Here is a 15595-nt window from a genome sequence, read left to right as displayed (position 1 = left end):
TCTAAAAAGCGATGACTTGTATCGCTTATAAAAATGAACGAACAAAAAACATTTTCATTGTCCATAAAAATATTTAACCTTATGAAGGGAAGGTTAAATATTTCTCGGTCTCGCTGTACTAAAAAATTGTGATTGTGATTGATTTCTCGGTCTCGCTGTACTTGTATTGAATCTTTTCTGTTGTGAGAATATAGAAGAATGATATCCTTTTCAATAATTCTGAGAGATGCACAAACATGGCCCCACTAGAAAAATACCATCTCAGCACAACGTTACAAGACAGTTGTACAAAATCATATTCAGTTTCCCGTCAGACATACACTAAAACGACAAGTTATCTCTTTACATTCTTCGTAGGCACATGTTAGCAGCAGAGACCCCGTTAAATTGCTATTGAATGTTCATTGTCTGTAGATGTAGAATCTTTTATCTGTAAGACTGCAATACAAGTTGCCCTTGCATGTGCAACCAAAAGAGGGGATGATTTCTAAGAATAAATACACTCTGCAAAGAAGTTTAAACTTATGATTACAAAAGCACCTTTACTCGTTTGCTCAGAGGACCAAGGTATTAAAACAAACAGACAAACCAAGACACTGCAAATTAGTTTAGTTTAGCAAAATAAAAAATAAAAAAAGAAAAACCCCCAACATTGTGATTATCCTTGCAAGTAGCCTCTTGCTTTGAGGCTCTCGACCGCATCTCTGATGGCATCTTCAAGAGGTGTAAAGGACAACCCCAGATCGATCAATCTCTTCGCTGCATCTTCGCACGCTGCCATACCCGGGTGGGTTTCTCCTGTAAACCTGTGCAACAAGAGATGTGACTGGTAATGCTGCCTTACATACAAGAAGAGAAAGCTACATCTAGATGACTTGATTGAGGGAAGAAGGATTCAATATAAAAGTAAATAGACATTATCCAACAACAGGACAAAGGCATTAGTTTTTTTTGGTAAAGAGGACAAAGGCATTAGTTGCACTCTGAAGAAATCAAAAAAGGAATAAAGATTTACTTTATGTTGCCATTTGAACAGCAGAGGTATCATTACATCCCATTTGGTTCCTCAGTGCATCAAGGATGGTGAAATACATATATTCTGTTTTCTTCCATTTGGTACAAAAACTCAAAAATGAAGGATCAGCTTTGTGGAATGCGAAATGCACAGGACTTCGTTAAATTACATAACCATCAGCTAGCTGTTGATTCTACAATCATGCTAACTTGTTTTAGTTAAAACTAACGTCTGCAATTAAGTAAAAACCTCTATCTGCCATAGCACAACCTCTGAAAGATGAATAATACTTTCTCAAACCCAATCAGGGGCCATGAGGACTTCAAGAAGTTGGAAGTGTGTATAAGAAGCTAGAACAAGACTTAATCAAGAATATGAACTGTACAGTGATGATGCCAAAGGAGAGAATCTACAGAAAAAAAAGTGAGCACGCATGTGATAGACAATGTCCACTTTAGGCTCCTGCCAATAAAACCATCATATACCAAAGTAGTGAGGAACTAATTAGAAGAAAGGAGCAGATAGTGAGCACAAAGACTATCTTCCAGGATACTAGATCCTTGGGAAAATAACAAAAGAGTACTAACGGAAACATCGAATAACGTTAGCAAATGGCAGTTGAGGCCGAAGTATCATAGGAGATGTGACATGAACACAGACATGGTCATGTGTTAAAAGACACTTCGCCATCAAGCATGCCATGTTTTGATATTCTGGTATAGAGCTACTATTGCACGAAACCGCCGTGCAAGAAGTTCAAAGACGAAGCATCATAAATTTTGAAAAGAAGACAAAACCGTCCTAAAAAGCTGTAGACTTTCGCAAACTCTAATTGTCACGCCCCGAACCCCGCGGGCGCACGACATCCCGCTACGGTCGTTAAAATGCGACGTCCCAGGACCCGTCGCCGACCCTTCATTTTATCCTTTAGTACGCATGCGGAAGCGAACACAACAATCCCCCGGACAACAATAATAAACAGGGATAGCAGAGGAAAACCAGACATAACAAAAGCCATTTTAATATTCACTTGATTAACCCCTGGGAACATACTTACAGGCCCACTCCGGGCGTTTCCACAAAAACCAGCAAAAGACAAAGGTTAGGGTTAATCTACTCCATCCAAAAGATCAGCTTTCAGGCCTAACCCTCAAAGATCAACCAAAAACTGCGGTACTCCAAACCGCATAAGAAGCAACGACAAGCTAAGGTCCTGAAAAAGGTTTAACAACAACAAATGAGATAAAATCTCAATAAGTTAACGGCCTAAGCCCCGCTTAGGAGGCCAACTCGCACGGGGGTCCCTAAACAGGCGAAACGGCAACAACAACATCATTAACAACCACATGCATCCTCACCTCGCCTTGGTACACACGTTGATGAAATGCATATGTCACATACTCGAAGCATTTAACGAGATTTTCCATGCATTAATGCAACATAGTCGCGCGTGTCTCGATTATAAGGCAAAACCCGCTTGGGCACGTCCCATACCATGCCTAGCAGTTTCTACCCCATAATCAAGCACTATGCATCACACGTATTCCAATTATTACGCCCCCTCGGGGCCACCACACATCAAGCGATACGCAGCAAGATGGCGGTCTACCGGTAAAAACCGGGCTCCGTCCCGCCCCGTCGGGCACGGCTACGTCAAACGATACACAGGATGACGGCATTCCAATACGGCAACATCAAACGATACACAGTAAGATGGTATCCCGTAAGGAGCATCGAGTCCGGCCTCGGGCCGCGACAAGGCATCCGGGGTATCGGCACTCCAGATTATCCCCAGGCATCCGATAAATCGGGCAACGTCAAGCGATACACAGCAAGACGGCTTTAACGTGTGACCACACGAGCACACAAGCATACCGGCCAATTATTATCTTTTCAATTAGCCCATGCGTCCATGAATAGTGCTCACACAATGCCGCATAACAAACCAAGTGGTCACACATGCAAACAGTCAATCAATTCCTGCAAACTTCGATGCCAAACATGTTTATCAACCACAATGCATCACTGTCATTCTTGGCATACCCAAAAAAATAATTTAATCCCACAAATTTTCGTTGAAAACTTCCATTCTAAACAATTAGCCATCTAATCAATTTAATACAACAATTCACGCCATAATCGTCACCATACAAGCTGAAAATCATAATTTGAGATTCAAGATTTTTCCGAAATAATAATAAATAACCTCGGAAATTAATTAATTAATAATCTCCGAAAATAATTATTTTCTAAAATTCGAAATATTTTCTCAAATCAAAATCATTCAAATCATTTGCTAAAAATGCCAATTTATACGGTAAAATCCAACATTGGCATCACAATTAACGTTAGAAAATTTTCCGAAAATAATACTATTTAATTTTCGGAAATTAATTATTTAATAATAAAATATTAATATTTAATCCGAAAATAATAAAATAATAGTTAATTCCGAAAATAATACTTTAATAAAATAATCGATAACTTATCACAACACCACGATAACTTATCAATACATACGCGATAACCTATCGCGCAAACACCGATAATTTAACAACTAAACCCAACTAAACAAACCTAATATTAATCTAAACACAATTAAACTACCCTAAGCAAGTTTAACACCCTAAACACGGGATTAGGGGTTAACTTACTCGGCTAACGCCGGCGACGATGCAAGGACGACGGCGGCGGCGAGGGCGGTCCGCAGTGTCCTCGAGTTGCTCCGGCTCGGGCTCGGCGACCGGCGGACGGGCGACGAACGAGCGCGGCGAAGGGAGCGGCTGCTGTGGCTGGCTGTCCGGTGCGGCTTGGAGGCTGAGTCAAGCAAAAATGGAGGTTGGCGGTGGTGGTCTCAGCAGCCGGGATAGCGGCAGCGAGCGGCGAGGGCGGGCGTGGGCGGACCGGCGAGAGGCGCTTCTCGCACGCGGCTTGGGCGAACCGGCGACGGGAGGTTCCGGGCGGCCAGGGGTGGTGTCGCACGGCCAGGGGGAGAGCTGGGACGGGGGTGGTTCACGGAGGGGAGGAGTGGCGCTCGGTGGTGGCTGGTCCGGCGAGGACAAGCCGGCGGTGAGCAGCAGAAAAGAAGAAGCCAAGCGGAAGAAGAAGACCAGCGAAGGAGAAGAAGAAAAGAAGAAAAGGAAAGAAGAAAAAGAAAAAGAAAAAGAAAAAAGAAGAAAGGGGAAATGATGGGGCTGGTGGGGTAGGTGGTGTCAGGCGCATGAGGGGGGAACCGGCGTGGAAAGAGAGAGAGAGAGGAAAAGTCAAATCGCAATAATCACGATCTAACGGTCACGATTCAAATCCAAAAACAATCTAACGGTCCCCGAAAAAAAACCTAATTAATAATATAGGATTTGGCCAAAGGGCATTAATAAAAACACACCGCGAGAGAGGTCTACCAGTCCAAATCTGTACCCGGTCAAAAATTCACTTTTCACCTATCCCGGGCAATATCGAGGTTGGCCACAATAATATCGACACCATCCAATTAAATTCGTCCCGGAATTCCGAGAAATTCGACACCAAAGTTTGGGCTCTAAATAACGGCTAAATTCGATCGAGTGCGATTCTAGTGAAATCTCAATTTTAAAAATAATAACCGGGAGTGATCAGTTCCCGGGCGAGATTTTACTATAAGCACACTGACGAATTACACGTTTTATAAATCCCAAAAATCGGTCGAAATTCGGAATGTCACACTAATTCCTGAGAATTGGACTTCTCAATTATGTCAGGGCATGTTTGGTTCAGCTTAACTAAAAGTAACAACAACTTGCCAAGATTAAAAATATTATTCAAATTTCAAAAAATTATATGTGGATTTACATGTCAACTTTTGCACTTTGTGAAAGTCTCTAGTGTTTCAGATTTAAAAAAAAAAATTAAAAGGGCGTGAGCCACAATATTTTGATAAAGGAAAAGTAAAAAGATAAAAGTCAATCCAGACTAGCCATTATATATATATTTTTTCATATAAAATGTGCTAATATCCAAAATTGGATTATTTAATGCTGAGTACACATGTCCCATGTTCAGTTACTTGCAAAAATCAGACACCAGGATACATGTGTGTCACCAAATCCCAATCCGTCATTGCTTCCACAGCCTATCAAGATGCAAGATGCAAGATGCAAGATGTTCAATTGGTAGGAATGATTGTAATTTCTAATGAGTCCAACCGCGGAGGCACTGGAACTGGATAATTGATATAGGTTCCCGACATATATCGAAAAGCAAACCACCAGAAGTTCCATCATCTTCCTCCACCAGGCTATTTCTACAAAACTCATCACCACTCTGAGCAACTAAAGTGAGGTGCATTATGCTGTATAGAAAGTGCGAAAGCAAAGAATTACTAAAGAAAAATCTTAGGGAGAACAAATGGGCTTTCAGTATGCAGGATACTGGATGCCGTACTCCACTGCAATAGAATAATATGTTTCCTAATATATTCAAACACTACTAATCATTTGTGTCGGTGGTTCACTAGAAGCATAGGCAAAGAGCTATAAGAAGAGTTCTTTAAAGACCAATCGAGTAACATTTAGGAGCTTTGAAGATGCAAACCTGTGGATAGGAAACTCAGGGAAGAGCTTCATGACCCTTTGAGCAAAATCACCGAACTGATAGATACCATTTGCGCAGAGATATCTACCGGACGCAGCCGGTGTCTCATACAGCAAGACTTGTGCCTTGGCCACATCTCTAACGTCAACAGCCCCGAGCCAGTGATACTCCTGTGTATCTGTCGATCCCTGAAGCAGCTGCAGCAGCACGGCACTGCTCGCGTTGAGACCCGGCTGCAATAGAGGGCCAAGGCATGTGGCCGGGTTTATCGCGACCACATCTAGTCCGTGCTTCTCCGCGAATTCCCACGCCGCCTTCTCCGCCAGAGTTTTCGACACCGGATACCATTTCTGCATGATAAAGTAACGAAACCCAATTTTTTATGCGTGTCATGGCAACGAATGCATTGAACTATGTAAACAGAGGTGGACCCATAATTCTTCCACTGGAAGCTCATGACACCGTACCCTGGAGCTCTAACAAATTCTACGCAAGTGTTCTGAATGCAATAGCTATTACAACGACTGAATTCATTCAGACTATTTATGACCATGAAATGCTGCACGATTGTTCCATTAACGCATTCTTGCGCACGCCAAGACAAAACAAGACCGAAAGAAAAAAGTTGACATTTTTAATAAAGGGGATCGTTCAATTTCCAAACTGAGATTAAAAAAAATAAGGGAAAATGACGGAAGAGTCCCTGAACTTTGACCTAACGTGTAATTTGATCCACGAACTTTTAATTTGTTCAATGTAGTCCATGAACTTTGACCTAATGTTCAATTTGGTCCCTGAACTTTTAATTTGTTCAACGTGATCCCTGAATTTTTAATATATGTTCAATTTAGTCCTTAAACTATTTGAAAATGTTCAATATAGTCCTTTCATTAATTCAAGTGCATGGACTATATTGAACATTTTCATACAGTTCAGGGACTAAATTGAATACATATTAAAAATTCAGGGATCACATTGAATAAATTAAAAATTCAGGGATCAAATTGAATATTTAGTTAAAGTTTAGGGACTATATTGAATAAATTAAAAGTTTAAGGATTAAATTACACATTGAGATAAAATTCAGGACTATCTGTGTCATTATTAAAAACAAAAAAAAGGACAAAAACTTTATGACCTGGCGAGACTTGCAGTAGTCAAGGTCGGTCCAGGAAGACTCGTCGACGGGCTTGTGAGGAGGCCAGCCGGGGTTGGGGACCAAGGCGCAGACGGAGGACGTGAGGACCACGCGCCTCACGCCGGACCGCTTGGCGGCCTCGAGCACGTTCAGGGTGCCCTGGACGGCGGGGAGGAGGAGGTCGCGCTCGGGGTCCTCGGGGGCCTCGAGGGTGCAGGGGGACGCCACGTGGAAGACGCCCTCGCAGCCGTCGACGGCCCGGGCGACGGCGGGGGCGTCGAGGACGTCGGCTTCGAAGAGGAGGAGGCGGGAAGGGGAGGCCCCCGGGAGGGAGAAGAGGTGGGAGGCGTCGGTGCCCGGGAACACGGAGGCGCGCACGGTGGCGTAGCCGGAGTCCAAGAGGGCGCGGACCAACCAGGAGCCCATGAAGCCGTTGGCGCCGCTGACGAGCACGGCTCCCGATTTGGTCGGCTCCGTCTCCATCTCCTCCGCCGGCGGGGGTGATCGGGGATGGGTTATGGGATAAGGATGGTACTTGGAGAGAGAGAGAGAGAGAGAGAGAGAGTGAGGAGTTAAAAAGTTGGATGGATGAAGTTTAGATTGGTTTTGATATGAGTTTTATAAGAATTGAAAATTGATTGCTTTTGATTTGGATTTTAACCAGCGATGATTGTGGATGTCTGTGAGAGAGAGAGAGAGAGAGAGAGAGAGTCAAATGAAATTCTAAACAACTAACGCATCGCGGATGCAAATGGCGTCAGTGCGAGACACCTACTAACGGGGACGAACTCAATCCCATCAAAACAACCATTCAACCAAATGGTCATGAAATTCATGTGAAATCCATCAACACACCTCGTGTCTACAAATACCCTGCGATTTTAAAGCAATCTGTATCTTTAATATTGTATGCTATTCAAACGACCCGCAATTTCTCGCGTTTTGCTTGTTTATATGTGCGCATCACAAGTAATTTTACTATTGACGTGCATAACCATGGCATGCTTGATTTGAATGTGACATTTCATTCACAATACGTCGATGAGCTATATTGTCTTTCTAGGATTCTATCCCATTCCATTCCTGCGATGCCAAGCAAAAGTATTGAAATCATTGTTGTGATTCATTGCATTCCACTACGTCGTACTTAATGCAAACAATACAGTGATGACGATGCCAATATTATAATGTAGTTGGATTCTTTCCATCGCTATGATACCGATCCGAGTTGACCTCACAGTATCGAAATTTCTTTATAATAAATCGAATAATTAGGGTACATTTGTTTGGCTGAAAATGAACGATTTAAAAAATATTTTCCTAAAAACATCCGTTATATAACTTATAAAAATACATAAACGAAAAATATTTTTATCGTTTCATGAAAATATTCAAACATAAATTATTATCGATAATGAATTTATTTTACTAATGTTTTAACTTTTTTTAAATTATTTATTTTTTTTGCGAAATAAATGACCCTCTCTAGTAAAAAATTCCGAGTGTTTTTTATTTTTTTATTTTTTCTTGGCCTCCATCTGTTTTTTCGTGGAGGGCGGACGTGAAGAAAGAGAGACTTTTTAACGACAACCACTCATTCTCATTCTCTTTCCCACTCCGACATGGAGGCAGTGGCAGTGGCAGTCGTTGCTGTGAATCATGAATTTTTAATTTGATTAATGTAATCCCTAAACGTTAACCTTATGAAGTCCCTAAACTTTTAATTTACTCGATGTCGTTTTTGAATTTTTGTACAAGTTCAATTTAGTCCATGAACTATTTCAGGGATTATATTGCATATAACTCAGGGACTATATTGAATTTGTATCAAAAGTGCACAAACGACATTGAACAAATTAAAAATTTGAGGATCATATTGCACATTTGGCCAAAGTTTAAGACTGTTTGTGTTATTATCTCTCAATTTGCTAGTCTCCACTGTCTGCATATCCAGGTACTACATTTAACAAGTCTATGACCGTGATTTGTTCCCTTAAATTTTTAACAATAATTTTTTTTATCACAAATAGAAAGGGCAAAGAAGAAAAAAAAAATATTTAGGCTCCGTTTGTTTTGTAGAAAATAAATGATTTGAAAATTATTTTCTAAAAAATGATGACTTGTATCGCTTATAAAAATGAACGAACAAAAAACATTTTTATCGTCCATAAAAATATTTAGACATAAATTGATGTCGATAATGAAAATATTTATCATTAGCTGGTTATTTCAAGTAATGCAAGCAATCATTTTTAGGAAAATGTCTATCAAATCTTTTTTTTTTTGCTAAACAAACGAAATAAAAAACTGAATGAACACCCAGAGTTCCTATCACTCTTTTGTTGCCATTGATGCACTTTTAATCCATTCCATTTCATTTCATTTGTTGTTCACGTCACTTTTTCATTTTATGAGGATTGAAGTTTTTCGGCATTAATTAGCTGAATGTGAAATTTATGACATCTTTTTGAGGTTTAGGCATTGGACTCTAACTTGGTATTTGATAAGGGTGATCAGTTCCAAACTGGGTTAATTTCCACCATGGAGCCGGGAATCGAACCAATGGATTGTGGTCCGGTTTCCGAGTTGGACGAAACCGGCCGTATTTTCTTTTTTCAATATCAAGACATAATACATGCAGATGAGATCCACAGTTCCCTTGCCACGAAAGTGATGGCCTGAGGCGCGGCCACGATTGCGAGGGAGGGGCGGAGGCAACTAATAAGGCCGTGAGCGATTGCGAGGGAGGGGTGAAGGAAGAGCAGAGATTGAGGCGACTAAGAGGGCAGCGATTGCAATGTCGCGATGGAGGGCTGGAGACGAGGCTACGACTATGAGGGAAGGCCTGAGGCAAGACTGCACCCGGCAAGGCCACGAGCGATTGCAATGAGGCAACTAAGAGAGAGAGAGCAGAGATCGAGCGGAGGCGGATCGTGCAAGGAGGAGGAGGCAACGGTTTTTGGGTTTTCAAGTTACTTAAGAAAGAAGAGCAGAAAATAAAAAAGTTCGGGATACCGCCCTGGGCAGTCCAATTCCGAGCAAAAAACTGGTTCTTTCAAAAACCGTCCAGAACCGGCTGATTCGATCCGGTCCGGTCCAGTCCTCGGGTTAGACCGAGACCATGCTCATCCCTAGTATTTGAATGGAAAAGATCTTGGTGGCTTCGCACATTATTAAGGATTGTGGCATGCTATTTGGCCACCTTTGTGCCTTAAAAACTACAGGAATACAACTTCCCTCCTGTCAAGTGCTATTTTCGCCAAATGGCATTACCTGTCGTTTGCTTCCCGCGCCTCAAAGATTAAACAGAACAGCGATCACCGTGACCACGTAGCATGCAACCTGTACATCTGTGTGACTATCACCAAGCATCTTATATTTTCGGCGGTATAGTATGAGACAGTGCATACAGATCTGCACTCCTATAGCAGTTGCAGCACCAGCAACCTTTACATCAACGGTTTGTTCTTTTTTCCCCCCTTTAAAAACCAAGCACAATCAACAATATGTTGGAACATCAACGCGGCGATACACGAAGGGCCTAACGGTATGGAAGTAACCTGATGGATGGTTGTAGCTAAATTTGACGCCAGCAGTGCCACCCCCGAGATGAGTGCAATGCTCATGGAAACTGCTGATCGGACGCGCAAGACAAGCGTCCCAGCGATCACTCTCGGGCATCGTCTCAGCAACTTTGTATACCCCCCTGGAGTTTGTAAATGCTTGGTAGTTGACAACTTCGCCAGATTTTGTGATGCAAAGAACAGCAACTTCAGCGCCTGCAACAGATAGAAGAGAAAAAACTCAATGAATGTGTACCGCCTACCACCTTTCAATTCATGAAATGTTCAAAAACAAAATTTGCAGCATCGAAACAAAAAGGTTCTGACTCCTTTTTGAACTTCAATCCTGGCTTTATAAAGATGAAACAATCTACATTGGATGGTCATACTCAACTATTCTCTAAACCTACCTAAGTGAGAAAAAACTATAACAAGAATGATCGGAAAGTCAATAGCCATGCTTCCTCTGAACTAAACGATTGTGTATCAAATGCAACCGCCAAAGTCAATGTATTTTCAATAATCAACAAAGTAGTCATGGTCATACAAATGAAATTTCACTGCATAATGGTCTCTAGTGGCTCTCACAACTTAAGACAAGAATGGACCTTACATGATTAACTAGAGTATACCCCTAAGTAACCAGCATAAAAATTGTCAGACGGCCAAAATATTGAATCTCGTAATTTTAACAGATATCCATGTAACGAATTGCAATTTATCAGAAATGACCAAATATTTGTTAATGAAGTCCATCTCATTTGATTGTGCTACATAAAAAGAAGAATAAGCCCCATTCCCACCATGTAACAACCTAGAATCTAGAAACCTTTGCGGCAGTGGAGGACACCTCAGTTACTGCCGTTATTGAGTGTCTCATAGCAAAAACTTGACCGACGGGCTTTCACCCCAGCCAGTGGGTCACCCATCTTATGCCCTATAATGTTGTCATGGTAGGCACTCTCACCGATGTCTTGCAAAATCCCTGAGATGTGAATGTCCTCACACGCATCTCTCTTCCATCAAATTTAGTTCTTCCCATAACCTCTAATTTCTTTCTTCAATGCCAAACAACTGACGCTCCTCCATCATAAAGGGCAAAAAGCATATGGTAAGGTCTTCTCTTCTATCCAACAAATTTCATCAAAATATTGGAAAAGAAGAAGAAAAGGCCTTGACCCTCCGAATGCCAGGCCTTTTCCGCACTCACATCTCACTGATTGAAGCAAACATGAGCAATTGGTCCGCGAATACCTCGACCTTCAGCACCGGCCAATCAGGTTCTTACATTTTCAACATCTCAAAGTGTGCATACACTAAATCATCATCTCTACGAACAAGTAAACCTCATTTTGAGCTCTTGCTTGTATGATCATCATGAACATCACAACCTCCAATTGGAAGATGAGCTATGCTGGAGCACAATGACCGCAGATAAAGCAACCTCCACTACTCGTCAAATTGCATTAACCTATCCTTCCAGTCATAAGCAATCTAACAAGAAGCCTTACACTCCAAACTAAAAAGCAGATTAAGGGTGATATAAAATAATTTCGAGAAAGAACTTGTAGCTCGATAACCTTCAGGATAATCAAGCCTCCTGCAAGCTCAACATTGTCCTGCCTCGTGTTTTAGTAAGGATGAAAATTGAGAATGACACAGATAAATGATGCTAATTGTGACTGACCCAAAATATATAACGATAGTATAACACTAACCATGACAACAACTGTGCTATATTACCACATAATAGCTGCAAATGGGAGTGGAAGCGCTAGACCTAGTATTCTCTACGCCAAATGGTGCCACCGTTGCCTTTATTCTATTCGCCCGAGGACAAATTACAAGGTGCTTCTTCTACGCCAAATGGTGTCACGTGGGCCAGTAATCGATTCATCTCCAGTCATTATTCTTGGAGACAGAAAAAACCATTCAGGCAAATTCTGATCGATTCCGTGAGGATATGGCAATCCCGCCAGCAGATTCGCCATGGTCGAGCACTATGCACTGCAGTGACTCGCTCCATCGATAAGCGCGCAGCTCAAAGCTAGTCTATCGAAACAATCGCACGGGCCATCATCAAACACGAAATTCCACCCGTTTCGCAGAGAGGATAGGCAACACACGTTGTCCATGATCAACCAGGCACGGCGGGCGCAAAGATCATGCGGATTCAATTTCCCGATACACAGCAGCAATTCGCTTATCAACGGGCGCGCGCGCGCGCGCCCGAGAGAGAGAGAGAGAGAGAGACCTTGGAGGACGTGATCTTCGGGTCCGATGGAAGAGTCGCCGCAGACGTCGCAGACGACCCGGCCGCGGATTTCGCCGGTCCAGCCTCTGGCTCCGGGGACGAGGAGGAACGACGGCAGGAGAGAAAGGGAGAGCAACAGCTTCCACGTCTGCGATTCCATGGCTCCGCTGCTGCTGCTGCTGCTGCTGCTGTGGAGCTGAATTAGGTGAAGCTCGGAACAACGATGAAGACGAAGGAGGAGAAATGTCGAGAGGCTGTTTTCACGGCCGAGAGCTCCGAGGTTAACTTCGCCGGGCCCCACTTTCTCTTCCGTCGGTGGGTGGGTAGTTCGATCGTGGGCCACGAGGCAAGGGTCCAGATGAACGGGCCCACATGGGGCCCGTTCATTTTAGCTTATTTTTAAAATGTTAACTCGAATTTTTAAGAATTATAAAGAAAGTGTATTTGGTCCAACATGTAAAATCAATTATTTGTCCGACCAGAAGAATCGATTAATTGGAAAATTTACTTCTCGAACATTTCTTTGATACATCTCATCTACCATGGGGGTGCGTTTGATGGGCCAAATAAAATTCTGGACAGGATAACTTTTATTCTAATCGGTGTTTGGAGTGATGCGAAATTTGGATATGACTGGATATAACTTGGATATGATTCCATGAAAAATATCCCACCTTGAAAGTGGGATATACCCAAATAAGATATGTGAAATTTGGAAAACTGAAAAATAAGGGGGCACGCGTTTCTTCCCTACTTCTGCGCTTGCTGATTGCTCTTCCACTTCACCATGAAAGTCGTAGGAGCGGCGAGGCTCCATTCGATAATGTCGAAGCTATCGGATTGGCTTGTCGGGGACTGCTGGGGTTGGAAGGACCGACAATGAATGATCGCGGTGGCCTGAGGCATGGCCAAAAGGGAGTACTGATGATGATGACTCATCATCGATAATAATTTTTATCTAAATATTTTCACGAGCGATAAAAATATTTTTTATTCATTTACCTTTGCGATCATTTAAAGAAATGATTTTTAATTAATTAAATTTTCGGAAATAAAATAAATTAATCGAGAAAAATTACGTAAAAAGCTACGGTTACGCGGTTCATCTCGGACCCAATAAAAACCGCGCTCTGCGCTCGTTATCTCGGGTCCGAGACCGAGAGAACGCACGAAGGCGTCGTCTTCTTCCTCACCCTAGCGTCCGAGCAGCCTGAGCTCGCCGCTTCTGCCGAAAGCCAGCAATGGCGCTTCTCGTCATGCCCTGACGATGAAGTAGCGAAGTTCTTCCACGAGGGCGAAGCTCTCGTGCGATGCGAATCTCTCTTCTTCTTTTTTTGTTGGTCTTTTCATCTTTCTTCTTCTTCTTCTTTCTCCACTTCCTCAGTCGTCCTCAAATACGAGCGAGTAAGTATGAGATCGCGATGCAGATCTCTCTGCCATCGTCCCTCTTTTTTGGGGCCTGATAAGCTCAGGTCCTGCTCCGATGGCGATTCCGCAGAGCGTCTTTCGTTTCTTCCCTTCTTCTTTCTCTCGCAATCGCAATCGGGTTTCGACCGGGTCTATCATCCCCATGACGATTCGGTTTTTTCGTCATAAAAGTAGTGGGCTGACTTTTATCTGATGAATCTAAGCTTCCGAGGGATGCCATTTTTGTTGCTTAGTTGCACCGATGTGGAATGCACTCGAAGGGTTTTCAGATTGCAAAGGCTTTATCTTGATATCTCTGGATCATTGCATCCCCTGTGAGGAGCGTTGAAATTAAAGTAGTGGGCTGACCCCTCTCGATGATCAAATCCCTTTAGTTTCCTGACGAGATTTTGCTTTTGATATCATGGTCCTTATTAATGTTTTTGTTCTTACCCTTTCTGGTCATCGCATTCGATTTTTCCTTCGTAACGAACGAATTGCTTGAAATTCCTTTTAGATGTCCGAGGTCACCAGTTTTTTTCGGATCCCCATGATGGGTGTTGATAGGACTTATGTTTCCCTGGCGAATCTTTTGGTCTGAGGGATGTGCTTTGGATGATACATTCGGGGGTTCATTTGTCTGGGAGAGATCCTTCTCTGTTGCCAAGTGAGATGGACTCGGTTTTTTTTGCACTTCAAGCTCTTGCAAGGGGTACTTTCATTTGTTAGAGCCTGCTTATTTAGGCGGATCTTTCCATGCTTTCTTTTGTTAAATTAAGTTCCAATTTGAACCGTGCATTTCCCGTATGCATAATCGAGCCGTTTTTTATGCTTTCTATGTTTTTGTTTAGAGGGTGAAATCAGCTGGATCTTGATGAGTTTTGGCTTCAACCATGATTCGCGTTCTTTTTTCTGAGGTGAGGTTTGGTGCTGCTATTAGGTATTGGGTACATTTGCTAGATTTTATATGAATCAATTATTGTTGTCAAATTGTGGAGCATCTTAGATAGCGCAGGGAGCGCATGACGCTTCCTCTCCGAGTGATGTGCTGCGTCCGGCTATCACAGGCTCTTCAACAAGTATTGTGCTAAAATAGATGCCGATGGCATTTCTTGTTCCTTCCATGACTTCATGGCTTGATCTCACCTGACTTGTGCAGATTGGCATCTTTGTCTCTTGTTGAACATGAAGAATGTGATGATGTTGCAAAAAGGTTCCCTCCTTTGTTTCCTTTTCTCGATAGACGTTGACACCAGCTCAATGCTAGTCATGTTATTGTGATTCTGGTGATGTTATATGGCAACAGCATTTCGGCTCACTCAAAGTTTCCTTCCATTGTTCATTGGCCATGCTCATCGGATGCATTGTCATGAGGTGATTATCAGTCCGAACATAGCATTCTGCAGGAATTGTCAATCCAACCTGAAGGAAGCCTAATGTATTTCCAGCTGCCATCCACTTTACAAGCAAGAAGTTTCAGTTTTGATTAACTAGAAAATTTACGATATCGCATTTTGCAATGTCTTCCTTTGATGTTGTGAGCAAAAATTTTCTTCCTTTGATTGAAGAGTCGTGTGAATGATATATACGATGCATTCAATTTGATTGACCCAAGGGATAAAAAATGCAAACAGTAGTCCAATACTTAT

The 15595-nt window shown here is 42.4% G+C and overlaps 2 protein-coding genes, 1 long non-coding RNA gene and 1 other non-coding gene across 5 annotated transcripts; 2 read left to right on the top strand and 2 right to left on the bottom strand.

Annotated features, from left to right (window-relative positions):
- Window positions 1-505: 505 nt before the first annotated feature.
- Window positions 506-7293, bottom strand: LOC130134455 (cinnamoyl-CoA reductase 1-like). Of its 2 annotated transcripts, none has more exons than XM_056307977.1 (3): window positions 6723-7288; window positions 5585-5934; window positions 506-806 (listed from the first exon to the last, which is right to left on the bottom strand). In XM_056307977.1, exons 1-3 carry the CDS (start codon window positions 7203-7205, stop codon window positions 659-661), a joined length of 981 nt encoding a protein of 326 aa, XP_056163952.1. In that variant the 5' UTR covers window positions 7206-7288; the 3' UTR covers window positions 506-658. The 2 variants fall into 2 exon arrangements, with proteins under 2 accessions (XP_056163952.1, XP_056163953.1); XM_056307978.1 differs by having other exon boundaries at window positions 756-1477; window positions 6723-7293.
- Window positions 7294-10073: 2780 nt separating this feature from the next.
- On the bottom strand, window positions 10074-12769 carry LOC130137192 (uncharacterized). The gene is made up of 2 exons (XM_056307954.1): window positions 12540-12769; window positions 10074-10501 (listed from the first exon to the last, which is right to left on the bottom strand). Exons 1-2 carry the CDS (start codon window positions 12697-12699, stop codon window positions 10221-10223), a joined length of 441 nt encoding a protein of 146 aa, XP_056163929.1. The 5' UTR covers window positions 12700-12769; the 3' UTR covers window positions 10074-10220.
- Window positions 12770-13670: 901 nt separating this feature from the next.
- LOC115666995 (uncharacterized) lies at window positions 13671-15551 on the top strand. The gene is made up of 2 exons (XR_008815775.1): window positions 13671-13844; window positions 14464-15551. It is a non-coding gene; the product is annotated as an uncharacterized LOC115666995 (long non-coding RNA).
- LOC115668789 (small nucleolar RNA R21) lies at window positions 14103-14183 on the top strand. The gene has a single exon (XR_004004238.1). It is a non-coding gene; the product is annotated as a small nucleolar RNA R21 (small nucleolar RNA).
- Window positions 15552-15595: the final 44 nt, after the last annotated feature.

Source organism: Syzygium oleosum, unplaced genomic scaffold (genome assembly GCF_021117445.2).
Source record: "Syzygium oleosum isolate NSW1041296 unplaced genomic scaffold, Sole_v2.1 Sole_v2.64, whole genome shotgun sequence".
NCBI classification, from domain to species: domain Eukaryota; kingdom Viridiplantae; phylum Streptophyta; class Magnoliopsida; order Myrtales; family Myrtaceae; genus Syzygium; species Syzygium oleosum.
The sequence above is the reverse complement of the archived record's forward strand: the minus strand, read 5'-3'. Positions and strand labels throughout refer to the sequence as shown.